The sequence below is a fragment of the Rana temporaria genome, chromosome 3 (genome assembly GCF_905171775.1).
Source record: "Rana temporaria chromosome 3, aRanTem1.1, whole genome shotgun sequence".
Taxonomy (NCBI): domain Eukaryota; kingdom Metazoa; phylum Chordata; class Amphibia; order Anura; family Ranidae; genus Rana; species Rana temporaria.
The window spans coordinates 372433472-372451338 of NC_053491.1; the positions used below are offsets into that span (position 1 = coordinate 372433472).

General features: G+C 41.1%; 1 protein-coding gene across 3 annotated transcripts in view; it reads right to left on the reverse strand.

Moving 5' to 3' along the window:
• PTPRO (protein tyrosine phosphatase receptor type O) overlaps positions 1–17867 on the reverse strand; it is a 112553-nt gene that overhangs the window by 16613 nt on the left and 78073 nt on the right. Inside the window, exons 14-20 of one of the 3 annotated variants that reach the window (XM_040345525.1) lie at positions 14337–14469; positions 12083–12203; positions 10753–10821; positions 10151–10234; positions 9360–9422; positions 5745–5780; positions 320–401 (exon numbers count right to left, since the gene is read on the reverse strand). In XM_040345525.1, coding sequence (XP_040201459.1) covers positions 320–401; positions 5745–5780; positions 9360–9422; positions 10151–10234; positions 10753–10821; positions 12083–12203; positions 14337–14469 — 588 coding nt within the window. The remainder of the gene's footprint in view (positions 1–319; positions 402–5744; positions 5781–9359; positions 9423–10150; positions 10235–10752; positions 10822–12082; positions 12204–14336; positions 14470–17867) is intronic. The other 2 variants (XM_040345526.1, XM_040345527.1) reach the window with 2 other exon arrangements.

The following is a 17867-nucleotide window of genomic DNA, read 5'->3' on the forward strand; positions in this document are numbered from 1 at the left end:
CACACAAGACCCAGAAGACAGCAGGGACCAGTGGGATCATGCAGCGCAACTTGTGTATGCGCAGTAGGGAACCAGGAAGTGAAGCCGCTAGGCTTCTCTTCCTGATTCCCTTACCGACGATGGCGGCGCCTCCACCCCAGAGCCGAGGGACAGATCGGCTTCGGGTGCCGCATCACGAGTGCCCAGGACAAGTAAGTGTCCTAATATTAAAAGTCAGCAGCTGCAATATTGACTTCAAAAAAAATTCTTTCGGCGTAACTCCACTTTAAATAAACAATGTTATTGAACGATTCTAAAATGTATCTTTGCTATAACTCACCTCAAACTGCAGAGAAAATTTATAGTCAGAATCCTTTGACATATCCCCCATGTAAGAGTCAAAGTCGTCCAACTGAACTGGGCTGTAAAAGACAAAAAGGAAGAAAATTGACACATAACACAGTTATACAATATCAATATCTTTATTAATAATGGTCCAACATAATATGAAGTGTTCAAAATACATTAAATTCATACATTAAATAATAGCACAAGTGAATTACAAACATACAATAACAAGCTCACAATCCAATACAGGAAGTTAGAGGTTTGGTTAGAGAAGGGCATTGCAGTAGGCCCATTCCTGACTGTCTGACATCCTCAGCCACCCACAAGACCTGCTGTCATAGATAGGCTCCTTGGGCTACAAGGGGTGTCATCCACAGCTGCTGCATCCTCAGTGGTGCATACAACTTCCATAGAACCATATTAATCTGAATGAAAAAGGGTTAACTGCAAAGCCTGCCCCCTCCCTGTGCCTAATAAACCCTGTAACTCAAAAATCCCTCTGCAGCAGTTGTACTGTTGCTCAGAGTAGTGTCTGCGCAGAATGATCTGGACTGCAAGCATCTTGTTTAATGTGGGTAAGAAAATGTTGTCTGCAGATAGCCTATCCCTATGCTGCTGCATACCTCCCAACATTTTGAGATGGGAATATGGGACACCTACTAACAAACATATGTAGGCATAGGACACGCCCCCTGCCACACCCCCTTAAAGGAGAATTAACAAAAAAAAAGTTTAATTAAATCCATAAGGACTTTTTTTTCCCCCTTTACTATTTCTTTATATTGGCTTTTAAAATATACAAATGCAGCAATTTAGAAATCAGATGAAAGGTTTAGCACTGGGAAACACTTTTTGAAAGATAAAAAGTGCATTTTATATGCATTACTCTACAGATCAGACCAAAATGAGGGACAAATGAGGAGGAAGAGGGACAGTGGGACATTGCTCAAAATCAGGGAGAGTCCCTCTAAATCAGGGACAGTTGGGAGCTATGCTGCTGACATTGCATGTTGTGTTATAATGCTATATGTGTAAATACAGTGTTGTTTCCATGTGTTTTTTTTTCTCTTATAGTGCTAGGTGATAATGTGTGCTGTATTATCAATGTATACAGGAGCAACCGAGCAAGGAGTATTAAAGAGTTGCTCTAACTAGTGTTTTATTTTGTACATTGTTATTTGGATTTCAAGCAGTGAGCACATGTAACTTACAGCATCTAGTTTTCTGTTTTTTTATTCTCTACATTTAAGCAAAGCTATGTGCATTAGCTTAGACATGATGTCCTCTGCAAATGGAGTTTAAGAATCCATAAAGTTATTCTCGATGTTGCCCTGATTGAGGCAGGATAAAAAGTTCAAGCTAGAAAGCTAGATGGTATTTAGTGCTGGAGCCTCTGTCTAAAATGTATCCGGAGGCTTCCCCCCCCCCCCCCCCCTCCTCAGGGGTTGTGGCCAGACGGGCCCAACACTACACATTTGGTGGACATATCCCAAGATTTGCAGCTTTTGGATGAGGGTTCATTCATTTATATTTTCGGTCACCGTGGTTAACATCATTAAGGATGCTAGGGTTGCGCTATTGAATAAACCAGTGGATTATGTACCCTGACATAGCCAGACAGATTATTTTATGTTCCTTGCGGCAAAAAATGCCATAGCTACAGCATGGAAAAGCCCTGTTATATAGACATGGCAATGATGAAACACAAGCTTACGTGGATCATGTTGAACGAAAAAATAATGAGTGTTCTACGCGACAAACAACCCTTTTTCGACAAAATATGGTCTGGCTTGCCTACTTGCAGGTCCCTAATGTATAAAAATATTATTAAGTCAACTGGCAGGAGGTTCCTGGATGGATTTTTCCTTTATTCCTCTTTCCCTCTTCCCATTCTATTTCCTTCACTGCTCTTAGCCAAACTTGGCATTGTATGTGATTAGCCCCTTTTTTGTAACCCAGACTCTTCTGGGCATATTTTGGGTAATTTGATCCCTCATACGGGATAGTTGCAATGGTGAAAATTGCAATTGCCTTAATTATCGGTCAATATGAGTAAGAGGCACTATTGCCGCTAATACTATTTAATTAGGATTAAGCCAAAGCAATGCTAGGCTCTCAAGTACACGTTCTTTCGTATGTATATATGCTTCATCGAGGGGTTAACCAGATGGTGCACCTCCTGCGTTGATGTTACTCGAACACTCTAGTAGTAATATATAAAACGTTGATGTCTTCCTTAAACTCGAGTTAACCTAGTTAGGACGGAGTTCTTATCAAGGTGCATTGGTCCTCATCAGTTTCTACCTAACTTTGTATTTGTATGTTTCCCCGATACATGCTTGGAGCAGATGAGGATTGTTTGCTGCTCCATTATATGATCTCCTGTTTTTTATCCTAATTGTTTTCCAAAAAACAAGAAAAACTATTGAAACAGACATGATGTGCTCTAAATGCCAATCACTGTTGGTGTAGGGCAGGCTAATGTTGTGGGTATTACTGAAGTGATCTGCTTTCTTCACTTGGCTCCCATCACCATCCAGTGTAGTAGAGTAGAATGAAAACTAAGCATGGCTGGTCCCCTTTTTCTTTACGGGTTTAAGGTGGAAAACTGAGATAAATGATACAATAAGGGCATAAAACTTCACAACTGATGGTGGAGGTGGTGGGTGGGATCGCTATCAAAAGAAAGATAGCTATATACTGAAGTTCAACTTTTAAACATGTGATAAATAGGACTAAAAGAGTGGGGATAAATATCCCAGATGATGGCTCATAAATGGAATGAGGTAATACGTGAGAAGGGTATAAGCAGGTCAGTTGGGGAATAGACAGGATAGTTTTGAAAATAGTTGCTTGGTAGAGAGGAATAGGTAAACCTTGCTGTAGCATTTATGACAAAACTGTAAAGACAAATGCCTTGTAGGTGGAATACCAACTAGTAAAATATTGCTAAGTTAAGGTAAGAGATTACCAGTAATTGGGAATGTGTTTAGGAGATGATGAACAAGTGAATGTGGCACGACTTTGAGATGTTCTAGATACAAAGGGTGTATGAAAGGGCTACATAAAGGTGATCCTGAGGCAGAAAACGTATGAGGTCTTATTCTTCACAGTTAGATGTGTAAGTCAATTCCGACAGAAGACAATTAGCTCAAATTTACATTTCAGGTACCTCTCAGTCATCCAAAAGGAAATGGCTTAAAAAGCAGAAATAATCAAGAAGAGTCTTCTACATACTATGGGCCAGTGTTTAGAACTGTCTGTTGCATTGGTGGTCAGTGTAAATATCCCCTTTACATTGGCGACCAGTAAGTGGAAAAGTCTGAAGTATAGTTGTGGTTGGAGCCCCAGGGCAATGATATTCTACATGGATTGCTGAGCAGGTATGAGGCTCTGTCACCTATTCCCCTAACCCTTAGGGATTCCCAGGCCCCCCAGAATCTGTGTGGGCTTCTAGGGTGGTAGGTAGTTCCACCAGCAGAATAATCGTGTTCAGTATATTCTTTTTTTCTTTCACTTTTCTTCATGTTTTTCTCTATATTTCACATTGATCAAACCCTAACTATAGACAACATATGATAGTGACAGAGGTTCGAGCAAACTAAAACTCGGCCATGAGTGTTGGACTGATTGCAGCAACTTTATTTTTAAAAAGCGTTTTAGACTATGGGGAAAAAGATGACCAATATAAACCCATCTAGAGGTGAAAGTGTGTCCCAGCTACTTTATGGTTGCTGTTTATAATGGCCTTACCCTTTTATGTCAAGCATTGTGTAACAATTCCTTGTAGTATCTTTTCTCCTCTCCAGTTGTGTCATACACTCATTCCTCTAGGTAACATTCTGTACCACAGAACTGCATAGACATCACTTTTTCATGACCCCTTGTGAGATCTCTTGCTACTTTTCCCCCTAGTTCCCCCAATCTGTGTTGTCTTGCTGTGTTCCCCAAACTGCTGGCTACGCAATCATCTTGTATGCATAACTTTAAAGCCTTATGCCCCGTACACACAATCAGAATTTCCGATGGAAAAAGTCAGATGGACTTTTTCCATCGGATTTTCCGATCGTGTGTACCCCCATCTGAGGTTTTTAGTTTTTTCATTGGAAATTCTCATGAATTCCATCAGAGTTTAGATATAGAACATGTTCTATATTTTTCCGATGGAATTCCATCAGAATTCCGATGTGATTTGGCCGGGCAAAAGCCTGATCATGTGTACGCGGCATAAGTCTAGCTAACGTTTTTCTAGCTGAAGTTGAAAATTATTATAAAACAAGTAATGCACGTTTCTTCCCCTAACAGCCACCTACTGCAGCCCGCAGGACATGTACTGCATGCCCAACTCCCAGTGTAAAAGGCTTGGCTGCTGACTCCCTGCTGCCATTCTGCTTAGTGGAAGCATTTGTTTAAATAAAACAGTGCTGAGCTATCAATAAAAGTAAAAGTGTAGTGAAAAATATATTTATAAAATCCCCTTGAAAATGTATTTTTGGATAAAACATACATCTGGGTGAGGCTTGTGCAGACATAATCTGCTGCTGGAGCCAGTACTAGTGGCATGGTCTATCGTGTTTTTATGCAATTCTTATCTGTTACTTTAGGAAAAGTATTGGGCAGCTTTGGTTGGCATAATCTGTGATCCAGGAGTGGATAAAGCTTACACAGCAAGTCTGCACACCTCTAAGTGCATTGACTGCCTATAATTTGGGGTCTCTACTGTGGGCAAGAGGTTGTGTCTGACGGGTAAAAGGGAATCACGGGTAAATACACGAATATTCGTGGAGGGACACCCGCCTGCCATCCGATAAGATCTGCTCAAAACAGACAGATGGTGATATGTTCGCCATCCGTCCAGCGGAGACAGACCTGTCATCCACCTGCTCAGTGGGGATCAACGGAGCGATCCCCTGCTGAGCTAGCGGAGTCCGTCCAGTGGATCTACTCTGTGTGAAAGGCACCTTAGGGCTGAAAAAGCATTAAATTAATTGCATATTGAGGGAAATATTTATTATTGTTTTACCCAAGATTCACACAAATTAGGAAATTTGTGAATCTTGGTAGAGGTTGTGTAGATTTTGGGTATAGAAATACACTGATAAACAGATCCCAATGTGTAGCAATGCTAAATATTCTGCCTTACATGTTTCTAGTAAGTAAGTATTTTTAATGAGAATGAAAATAAAGTGTGTGAAAATAAAGCTGGCAACCCGTCTCAAATTATGTGAAAAGGTCTATTAAATCTAATTAATAGGGCAAAGGGCAGTGACCCATAAACTGGTCTTCATTCACCAGCAACTGACCTGACTAAGTTCAGTAAACACAAACCTGACTGAACTTTGAACTTTGTGTTAGTAAATACATTGATATAAAAGAACAGATATAAAATTGCGTGTGACAGTTCAAAAGAAACATACTTTGTCAGTTTACGTTTCTTAAATCCATTCTTGTTCCTGGAACAAAAAAATATATTGTAAAGGAAAATAAATGAATGAAGAAAATAGAAGCATCAGATAGCAGATCACAATGTCAAGGAAAGTGCTCATCATTTTGTGTTCACCTAGAAAATGTACGAGAGGCTGACGGCAGCATTGCAGTACAGAGAAAAATGTATAAAAACGAATACTAATTATAATGAGGAGGAGCAATGCCAATTCACTCACTGAGATATCTGCAGTATTGCAGGTGTATCTGTGAGTTTAAAGACAGTGATAGTAAGACAATATGCATAGTCTGCGGCTATAATTCGAAATATCCACTAAAGATTTACTATAGGAAATTAACTGCCATGAAAAGGACCTTCAGGAGCAAAGTCATTGGACTCCTCTTCCTTTATGGGTAGGCAATCATGATATAGTGCTGGTAAATATTAGCCCATAGGAAAGGCAGTGTTATGCCTTGTACACACGGTTGGACTTTTGACCTTGCAAAAGTCCGTCGTGAGTCCGTCGGAAAGAAAGAGAACAGATTCTCTATCTAAGGTCCGTCGGACTTGCAACAAAAAAGTTCGATGGAGGCTACACACGGCCGGACTTTCCGAGAAAAAAAGCCAGTCTGACTTTTTTTCTCGGAAAGTCCGGCCAAGTGTGTGAGACATAAGAGCTTCTGTCAGCATATGACAACATCAAAAACACATTTTCAGTTGAATAGTGAAGGGTTAGAATATCTGACAATATTTTATTTGCTGTCTGTGACTTTATGTTCTAGTGACAACCACTCCTCTCATTTTGGTTTGACTTTCACAGATAAAGTGAGGAGAAATGTCTTGACACTTGCTCATGAGCTGGAAACAGCATTAAATCTCAATGTCAGTTATAAATAAGACATAGGCCTTGGGGTAATCCTATGTCCATTGTCTGAATAGAGAATGACCTAAAAGTCCCATTGTTCTGCCTATAGAAGCCTAAGGCCTCGTACACACGACCGAGGAACTCGTCGGAAAAGACACGTTGTTTTCCTCGACGAGTTCCTTGTTAGGCTTGTCGAGGAACTCGACAAGCTTGCTTTGCGTACACATGGTCAAGACAAAATCTCCTCGTTCTCAAACGCGGTGACGTACAACACATACAATGGCAGGGGAAGTTCGATTCCACTGGCACAACCCTTGGGGCTGCTTTTTCTAATCTCATGTTACTGCGTGTTAAGTAGAAGTTTGGTAAGAGATGATTTGCACTTTTCAGTCTGTTACAGCGTGAAAAATGTGTTATCTCCATTATAAACGCTACTTTTACCTAAGGTGCGCTCCCGTCTCATACTTCATTCTGAGCATTCGCGGGTTTCTTAGCATACACACGCTCGCGTTACTCGTCGAAAACCAGCCCGACGAGGAACACGACGAGGAAATTGAGACTCCCGTTGAGGAAAAAGAGAACTTGTTCTCTTTTTTCCTCGTCAAGTTCCTCGACGGTTTCCTTGATGAAAAACATACACACGACCGTTTTCCTCTGCAAAAAAGCTCTCCCACCAAGTTTCTTGATGGATTCTGTTGAGTTTCTCGGTCGTGTGTACGAGGCCTAAATCCTTAACCTTCTTAAAAAATAAAAGGTACTGGGTGTAATGATAATGAATTTTAGGAACAAAGGCAGTTGAAGGTACCAAGGTTTGGGGACAGTGGCATCTGAACAAATTGAGAGTTGGAGATATCAAAAGCTGAGTTTTCTGAGGTTTTGGGACAGTGGCAGCTGATAGTGATGAGGGTTGGAGACAAAAAAGCTGAGTGTACAGAAAGTGTTGGAAAACATGGCAAATTATGGTACTGAGGAAAAGGGATAGTGGCAGCTGAGGATACTGAGGGTTAATGACAGTTCCAGCTAAGGGCTGGTGAGATTGAAAGGTAGACATACTAAGGCTTGAAACAGTGGCTGCTGAGGACACTCAGAATTGGGGACAGTGGCAGCCAAGGATCTAAGAAGAGTGATAGCTTAAAAAAGTGGGCCATTAAATCTGTCCTATTTATATATATATATAGTATGTTTGAATCCACTTATTGTTGACTAAGTCACTTCCTATGCTGTCTAAGTCTATTCCAAGCATCAACTACTGTTTCAGTAAAATAATACTTTCTAAGATTAGTTTTGAACTTTCCTCCTGCTAGTTTGAAGTCATGTCCCTGTGTTCTTGATCTTGACTTTATACTGAATATACTGCCCTCCTGAACCTTATTCATCCCCTTGATGTATTTAAAGGTTTCAGTCATGTTTCCCCTTTCCCTTCGTACATATTAAATTATTGAAGTCTCTCCTAATATGTTTTATTCTCTAGACCAGGGGTGCCCAACCAGTGGCCCGGGGGCCACATGTGGCCCGTGGAGCCCTCTGATGTGGCCCTCGACCTCCTGCTCTGGGATGGCAGGTTGGCAAGCTCAGATCACGAGTTGCGGACCCGCCATCCCAGAGCAGCAGTTTTGTGAATGAATCCGCTGATAGAGGAAACAAGCACTGAACCATAGACTTCTGTTATTACCTGCGGGTTTGTTGCGCTTTCAGAAAGTGTGCCACACCTGCAGGAGATAATAGAAGTTTATGGCAAAGGGCAGCTAACACGCAGAAAATCCACAGGTGCACTGCGCTGCACCCGCAGTTTGGGCAAATTGCAGTGCATCAGTGTGAAAGCAGCCTTAGGTCCCTTTCACAGGATCAGTCTGACTCAATCGGACCATAGAGTAGAGTGGGCTGTGTCTGTGGACACGGACCTGTCATCCTCCGGCTCTGCTCATTGTGGCCCGCGACCAGCTACCAATTCGCTTTAGTGGCCCTCGCTCTTCAAAAGGTTGGACACCCCTGCTCTAGACCTTTGACCATGTTTGTTGCCCATCTCTGGACTCACTCTGTCTTACCCTATATTGATGGTTAGGGGCAGGGCATCTGAGATTACAGAAAGTCGAGGACAGTGGCAGTTGATGGTAGTGAGGGACAGCTGAGGGTTTAAAACAGTGATAGATGACATTACATAGAACTGTGAATAGTGGCAGCTAAGGGTGCTGAGGCTTGGGTACAGAGGCATCTGAGGGAAGTGATAATCAGAGACAGTGGCAGTTGAGCATACTGAGCATTGGAACAATGGTTGCCGGGTATACTGAGGTTTGGGGAAAGTGGGAGCTGGGGATACTTTTGGTTGGAGACAGTGAAAGTTGACCATACTGAGGGTTGAGACAGTAGAAGCTGAGGACACTGAGGATTGGAACAGTGGCAGCTTAGGATACTGTTGGCTGTTGACAGTGGCAGTTGAGCATACTGAGTGAGCGGATAAGCAATGAAACATTGAAGGTGACACAGAAAGAAAGCATTTCCTCTGTACGTGATTAGAAAAATGTGAGAGATTTATACATTTCAAAACCCTAGAGGAATAGGAAGCAATCTTGCATTCCAGATGAGCGCAATATATTTATTTGTATTAATTCGTTTCAAAAACGAATACCAACATAATGTGGCGTACCGTACAAAAATACTTTCTTTAACATGGCAACATTCAGTGGGCATGTGATTGTGGGGCAGAATGCTGAGGATAACTGGCCATTACAGTCAGCGACTAACCTAACTGGACACTGCGATTCCAGACAAACGTCACTACTTCTCTGGTAAAATATTCGGGTAACGCTATGGGGAAAAAAAACATAAAAACCTATTTAGGGAAAGTGTGTGGAGCCTGCTAGAAGGCAAAATGCAATATAGTTGCTTCAGTGTTAAGGATAAGTGGGGTATTAGGGGTGTGGGTTAGGTTCCTAAAGAGTTTATGCAGATTACGCTATGCATATTAAGACTTGTGTTATCAGAGATTAAATCGTAAGCACTGAACTCTTTAAAGCCACAGTAAATAAAAACTAAACTAAAATGTTTAGCTTTATGCATTATGAATGCAAAGTGAGCACACAGATAACCCTGAAGCTGCCAAGATAATTTATAGGGCAGTCAGGCATGGAGTCATGATGCAACATAAAGATGACATCCAGGCTCCACAAACCCTTAAAATTGTATTTCTGTAGAGACAGGAGGGGAAGGAGGCAGCCAAAGATAGTTTATATGGGGGATCATTGGCAGCTTTATTTTTATAGTGGCCAACCAGCAGTGTCCTGATGTGAAATCATCACCTGACACAGCTGTCATGTTGGCCAATTAAAGGACATGACAGTACAAGTGCCTAAATGTAGTTAACTACGTAAGATAGTAAAAAAAATATCAGCATATGATATTTCTACAAAGGGAAGCAAGCCCTGCTCTTCACTGGAGAATGCCCTAATGGTTAGTGCTGACTCTGGTATATATGTGTACTGCAAAACTAGTAGATATACAGAATTGAAATTAGCAGAAGAATGGAAAGGACTTACCATGGATTAATATAAAAAGCCAAGAGGTAGTCAGTCCACAGACACGAGGGCAGGAGGGTTAGGAAAGCAAAAATGCTTCGACGCCTGGGAGCATTAATATGCAGGGACAGAGAAATGGAGGTTAGAGAAAGCGTCTGCCACAGTACAAGGACTAAGGACCTGTCACACCTATGCGGATGCAGCAACGTGCGTTTTTGACATGCATATACATGAATTTTTGTGCTTTTTTTTAACACACTTTTTTTCCACATGCGTTATGCAGATTGTGGGGAAAACATTCAGAAGAGGGTGTTTCCATGCTGCAAATGTATTTAAAATATACAAAATGACATGCTTTTTCTGCATTTATCATTAATTTATCATTAATTTCCTTGAGTCTTCTTTATTCACATAAACACACAAAAAGTACTAAACTGCAGCACATAGATGTAAACTAGCCACAAACACAAATGAATGGGACTTTTGCTTTGAATGCATCATCTTGAAGTGATATACAGATCCTCAGATTTTGCACATGGGAAAACTCAAGCATCAATTCTTAGGACACTGTCTGCCATTTTGGTGTCAGATATAAAGATCGGCGAAAGGGAAAGGACACTCACCAATTATATGGAAGCTTTCCGTCTCTCTCCAGAGTGGCAAAATTTACAAATGTTCCTGCTCCGCACTCCCTGGATAAACAGAGCAAATTTTTTTTTTACCAAGCAGTCTTCTAAATATCAGCTCCTCAAGGGTCCCTTAAGCCCTGTACACACGATCGGAATTTCTGATGGAAAAAGTTTGACTGACTATTTACATCGGAAATGCCCCATCTGACTTTTTTCCAAAGAATTCCGTTGGAGTTTAGATAGAGAACATGTTCTCTTTTCCTCGATGGAATTCCGTTGGAATTCCGATGTGAGTTTGGTCGGACAAAGGTCCGATCGTGTGTACGAGGTTTAACAGTTCACTCTTTACAAAATCACAGATGAGATTATTAGTGTTCTTCACTTATCTGAGATGCTTATTGGTTAAAGAAGATGGTAGAACCAGGTAGTTGTGTGTGTAGGCACTCATAACAGGAGGACTTCCCAACAGACCTTTCATCTAATCCCTCCAATAGGTAGGTAACATTCTACTCCAGATTATGTCTCTTCCCGTCTAGTTAAGCCCACCACTATATAAAGCACTCCCACATTTCATTACACACACACACACACACACTATGGGGTTGATTTACTAAAGGCAAATAGACTGCAAACTTTGCAAAGGGCAGTTGCCCTCTGCAAGTGCAGTTGATCCAGAGTTTGGTAAATGAGGTAAGGCTTCACTTTGAAAAGAGTACCCAATCACGTGCAAAGAACGAAAAATAACATTTACTAAGCTCTGGAGCAACTGCACTTGAAGAGGGCTTTTTCCCTTTAGTAAATCAGCCCCTATGTATACATTTCCCTATTAATTATACACAGTTGCATCCCAGACCTCCTAACATACCCTCTGGTAAGCAGAGAACCCTCTGCTCAAGACCAGTGGTCTCCAAACTGTGGCCCTGGGGCCAGATGCGGCCCTTTGCTAGCCTTTATCTGGCCCTTGAGGCATTATTTCTGTCACCGACACCAACAGGGGGGGCACGATTCCTACCACTGACACCAACAATAGGGCACTATTCCTCCTGACGACAACTATTTTTCCCCCTAATACCAAAGATGGGACATTGTTTACTCCCACTTGGTACAGTCCGGCCCCCCTAAAGTCTGAAGGACAGTAAACTGGCCCTTTCTTTTGAAAGTTTGGAGACCCCTGCTCTAGACAATTTCTCTTCCTGTCTTATTACACTTACCATATATATTCCCTTCTACACTGTGTAACTACACTATACATAACAACCCCCATCTATGACTCTCTCTCTCTCTCTCTCTCGTATTTCTATATATATCCCAAACTTTCTTTTACCGTGACATTTGGAGGTGTTTCCGGCGTAGGACTACTAGAGTGGCTAGCAAGAGTCCGATTAGGAGAATGCTCAGCACAGCCAGCAAAGAAATCACCACGACATTTGGATTCATTTCATCAACTGGAAAGCAGAAAAAACATTTTACTGCAAGTCAATGAACAAATATAGTAAACAAAAACATTGTAGTGTATATTTACTAAAGGCAAAAAGACTGTGTGCACTTTGCAAGTGCAGTTGCAGAGCCTAGTTATTGTGGCAAGTTTCACTTTAAAAAAAATACTCAATCAGGTGCAAGGATTTTTTTTTTTAAAAACAGCATTTTTGCTTGCACATGATTGGATGATGGCAATCAGTATAGCTTTACCACAATCACTAAGCTCTGGGGAAAATTACACAGTCTATTTGCCTTTAGTAAATCCAAGACTTTATGGGTGAAACACTAAAAAGGTACCGTTAAACATAAGAGCTCATTCACCAAAACTGACTATATATAATTGGATCAAGGAACCTTTAAGGCCAGGTTCACACCTATGCGAATTGAGTGCGGTTTAAACCGCATCTAATTCGCAGGACATTTCAAAATACATTGTTTTCAATGAGGCTGGTTCACATATGTGCGATGCATCCGCACTGCGTATTGCCTCCAAACCGCATGCGGTTTTTATGTCTTGCGGTGCGGCTCAGGTGCGAATTCAGTCCCATTATCTTCTATGGGTACGCATCTAATTCGCACATGTGTTCAGTTCTCTGCAGGAGTTTCTCTCATTCAGCTCAATACAATTCTCCCCCACTCTCCTCTCACCCGGAAGTTCTCCCAGGTCTCCAAATTCGCACCTGATCTGCAGCTAAACCGCAGTTGATCTGCAGAACACCCTCTAGAGAAATCTGCAACGACAACGCAGCTCAAAAAAGCAACGCACTAGTGTGATTCCGGCCTAAATGCTGTTCCTCCCTTGATCTTCACTAATATTCCTTGGCTACATCTGCTTGGAGGAAGACTTACTGGCTGGCGTGGATATTCCTACCCAAATGATGTTTCACACAATACAGTCAGAGTCCCTCTTCCTCCTCAATAGACACAAATCTGCAGGTTTGTCCAATGCGAACTAGCAAATTTCTATATTGATCTTAAATGACAGGTTACCATCTAATGTCTGTAAGCAGCATAACTCTTATCACTAGGCAATCACAAATATGCAGCATAATTTTGAAAGGAAAGTCATGAAGAGTTTTGGTGAATGACAGTCAAACACTATCACTGAAAATGTACAGTTTTGTATCATCTCTTGGTAAATATGGTAAAGATATAAATCATTTCTGAAGAATTAAATATATGGACTGTCATTGTGGAATGACATAAGTGGACTGTCACTGGGAAACAAGAGATATGCATAATGACAGATATAAACCATCATTGAAGAATAACAGATATGGACCATCATTAGGGAGAGATAGGTATATGCTATAATTGATTAATGACAAATATGCATTGTCATTGGTTAATGACAGATATAAACCATAATTAGAGAATGAGAAATATAGACTATCATTGAGGAATGACAGATATGCACTGTCATCATGGAATGACAGATATGGACCATCATTGGGGAAAGACTTACATAGACTGTGGTTATAGGGAATGACAGATATAGACCATTTTTACGGAGAGACATATATTATGGACCATCACTGGGGAATGACAGATATTGACTATCACTTTAGAATGGTAGCTATAGACCATCATTAGGGGGGTGACAGATGTAGATCAAAACGATGAAATTACAGACATGGGCCATCATGTTGTAACTAGAGATACGGACCATCACTCTGCAATGGCAGATATGCACCACTATTGCTGAATGACTTGTATGGGACAATACTGGGGACAGTTGATTTATTGGTTTTCTGGTACAGATAATCTCATTATTCCTTTTAAGCTCTCCTGTGGCTGTTTGTTCCTAACATTCAGCCTGCACTCATCAACAAGGGAACAGCTGGGTAAATGTAAATGGGACTAAAAAATGTATACATTTACTTTTTTTCCATGAACAAAATAACAGCAGAATAAGGAAGAAAATGCTAAAGATTTGGGGAAAAAAATGTAAACAAAACTACAAACGCAAGGAATAAAGCCAATATATTTCTGGAGTTCTGCTGTTTCTGTTGACTGATGTAATACGTAGTGAAATACTTTAACCATAAATACATACAAACAAAGAAAAGATGAAGCATCTTCTCCTAAAAGAAGCTTACCCAGTGTAGAAACGGTAATGAAGGTGGGCACGCTGGCACTGTGATGGCTGACACTGGTGATGCTGCAGTTGTAAGATGTGCCAGGATGTAGATTGGATATTGTTACCACATGTGAGGAAACCACCACAGCATCCTGTCAAGACAGGCAAAAGCAGAAGGATGTTGATATCAGGGTGCTGGGAAACATTATACAGTATAATACAAAACGGAAGATTGTTGGCAGAATGTAAATGACCATCTAGTCCACTTTCATAAGACTAGACACTTTACCACCACGAGAACTCCAAACATAACAACATAGTCATAGAATAACCCCAACCCTTAAAATATGACAGTGGAAAAAAAAAACATTTCTAAAAATATAGTCATGATAGGATACCCCCAACCCTAACAATATAACCATGAGTTAACTGCAGCCATAAGAAGTGCCCCTTCACAGTGCAGTCCCCTTTATATTACAGTGCCCCCCTTAAATCACAGCCCCCTTTACATCACAGTGCCCCATGCAGTCTGTCCCCTCTCCTCCATTCCTCTCTAACATAAATCTATGCCTCACCTGCTTGGGACTCCTACCTGTTATAGGCTGTAACAGTCCATGTGTCCTCTCCCTGGCTGACAATGTCATAATATCAGCTGGGCAGGGGAGCGCAAGGAGCTGTCCGTTTCGATCTGCAGCTCCTCTCGCCCCCTGCCCTGCAGATTGGATGACATTATTGGTCGGACGGGCAGGTGAAGGAGCCAGGAGAGGACACACGGGCATAGCTGCATAGCTGGTGATGAGTGGTGATCAGCGATAGCCCTGTGCAGACCGTGATTGCAGCTCATCTCCTGGTGTGAGACCCGGTCAGCAACAGGCCACGGACCAGCGCCGGTCCACTCCCGGGGGTTGGGGATCCCTGCTCTAGTTCATTCATCGCTATTATAAAATATTGCCACTCCTGAAATAAATAAATCATTTTCATTCGGACATACAGATGTTCAGATATGTGAAGTATGTGTAATAATTTTTTTTTTTTTTTAATTAAATGTTATACTTACCTGTTTTGTGCAAAAGTTTTGCACAAAGCAGCCCCGAAACCTCCACTTCTAGGGTGCCCTGCAGATGCTCTCAGCTCCTCCTCCCTCCTAAGTGCCTCCATAGCAAGCTGCTTCCTATGGGGGAACTTGTGCGGGCTTGATCCCAAGCCAGGCTTTGTGCATATATTGAAACACACAGCGTGTTTTTACCCCCCTGCACTTCCTCTTTACAGGATTTTTGTTTATTATTATTTTTATTATTTTTAATAAACAAGTATAGTATACAATAAAACAGAAACATTAAGGACCACCCACCATAATACAGTAAGCCGTCCCAAAAAGTAGACAAAACAATTATTACACAAAAAAATAAGTGCATGGAATTAAACATGTACCTCCTCACAGGATTTAATTTGACAGTAGCAGGAGCTCCCAGTCCAGTGAGAAGAGGGAAATAGAGCAGCCTTGCTGAAGATAGGCACAATGCTAGCTCAAGATCAGTGTCAGGTAAGTATTTAGGGGTACTAGGAGGGAGCTGATCATGCAAGTTTTTTTTTACCTTAATGTAGATAGCTTTTACAACCACTTTAAAAACATTAAATAAGTAAAAACGTTTTTCTTTCCATTTTTTCTTGTAAGTGCTATTTCTCGTTTCTTTCCATTTTTTCTTGTGAGTGCTAATTCTCCACCACAGAATGAAGAGGCTCTGGCTCACAGATAATGGAAAAGTGCTCATTAGACCAACTACACTGCAGTAGATTAAATTACCTCCAATAACATAACCTTAAAGGGGTTGTAAAGGTTTGTTTTTTATTTTCAAAATAGGTTCCTTTAAGCTAGTGCATTGTTGGTTCACTTACCTTTTCCTTCGATTTCCCTTCTAAATATTTGTTTTCTTTGTCTGAATTTCTCACTTCCTGTTCCTCCCCAGTAAGCTTGCCCCTATCATCCAAGCCGTTCTGGCTGGGGGTTAGTCAGCGTGTTCGCCCCCTCCCTTGGGACTACAGAATGGCTCGGATGATGGGGGGCAAGCTTACTGAGGAGAAACAGGAAGTGAGAAATTCAGACAAAGAAAAAAAAACATTTAGAAGGGAAATCGAAGGAAAAGGTAAGTGAACCAGTAATGCACTAGCTGAAAGGCACCTATTTAGAAAAATAAAAACAAACCTTTACAACCCCTTTAATTCCAACAAGGTGACTTTAGGTAAAACCTAATCTTCACTGTATTGCTCTGGGTTAAACTTGTATTAACTGAATTATTTCTCTGGGATGAGCTAAAGAAGAAATAAAGGCATTTTCTCTCAGTATGGGTAGAGTATTGGAGGGTTATAACTCCTGTCAGGATTTTTTGTTTTTGCCATCTGTGTCCCATTGGAGAGATTTTCATTCACTTCCGATCCCATACTCAAAACAGGAAGTTGGAGGAACTCTCTCCGAATTGACAGAATTCCTGGTTGTCACCAGGTTCACTAGCGTCCCCATTGGAAAATTTCCCTTCTTTTACTAGGACAAGCCAAAATTTGGTATTTTCGTTTACTATTGATTATAATAGAACATAACAAATGGAGAGTAACAATCTCCCAAATTGTAACCCTTTTGTATTGTATTTTACTTGGTACTTGAACTTAGAATTTCAGGTTGAGAAGCATAAAAGTAGGTTACATTGGGATGCCCAGTGCTAAAAAATTTACTGGGCAATGTGCTTACAGCTACAGTTCGCATGTGGAAAGAAGAAAGCATTGCAGGGGCACATTGGTAGACATGGGTCAGTGAACACACCATACAGCTCAGAGCACCAGTGGCAAAGTGATCGGATAGTGGACTAATCACAAGCAAACCATTACTGAAAACCTGTATTTTTTTTTTCTCAATCTATTATTATGTAGGAGAAATCCATAAAGATCACAGGCATTCACATTAATATCTGACACTTCTAGTCCTTATTTCATTTACCATTTCACCTAATACCTCCTGACTTCTCAACCAGTTGACCAAACCCAGTGAGTCCCTTTAACAATTTTCTCTATAACGAACCTGTTGATAAGAATATGCATGCATCATACATACTAGGGGGAGTACAACTGGGGGGATCTGTAGTGGAGAAGGATCTGGGGGTTTTAGTTGATCATAAGCTCAATAATGGCATGCAATGCCAAGCTGCGGTTTCCAAAGCGAGCAAAGTCCTTTCTTGTATTAAGAGAGGTATGGACTCCAGAGACAGAGATATAATTTTGCCCCTGTACAAATCATTAGTAAGACCTCATCTGGAATATGCAGTTCAGTTTTGGGCACCAGTTCTCAAAAAGGATATCGGAGAACTGGAGAAAGTGCAGAGAAGCGCAACCAAACTGATAAGAGGCATGGAGGAGCTCAGCTATGAGGAAAGATTAGAAGAACTACATTTATTCACTCTTGAGAAGAGGAGAATTAGGGGGGATATGATCAACATGTACAAATATATAAGAGGTCCATACAGTGTACTTGGTGTTGAGTTATTCACTTTACGGTCAACAC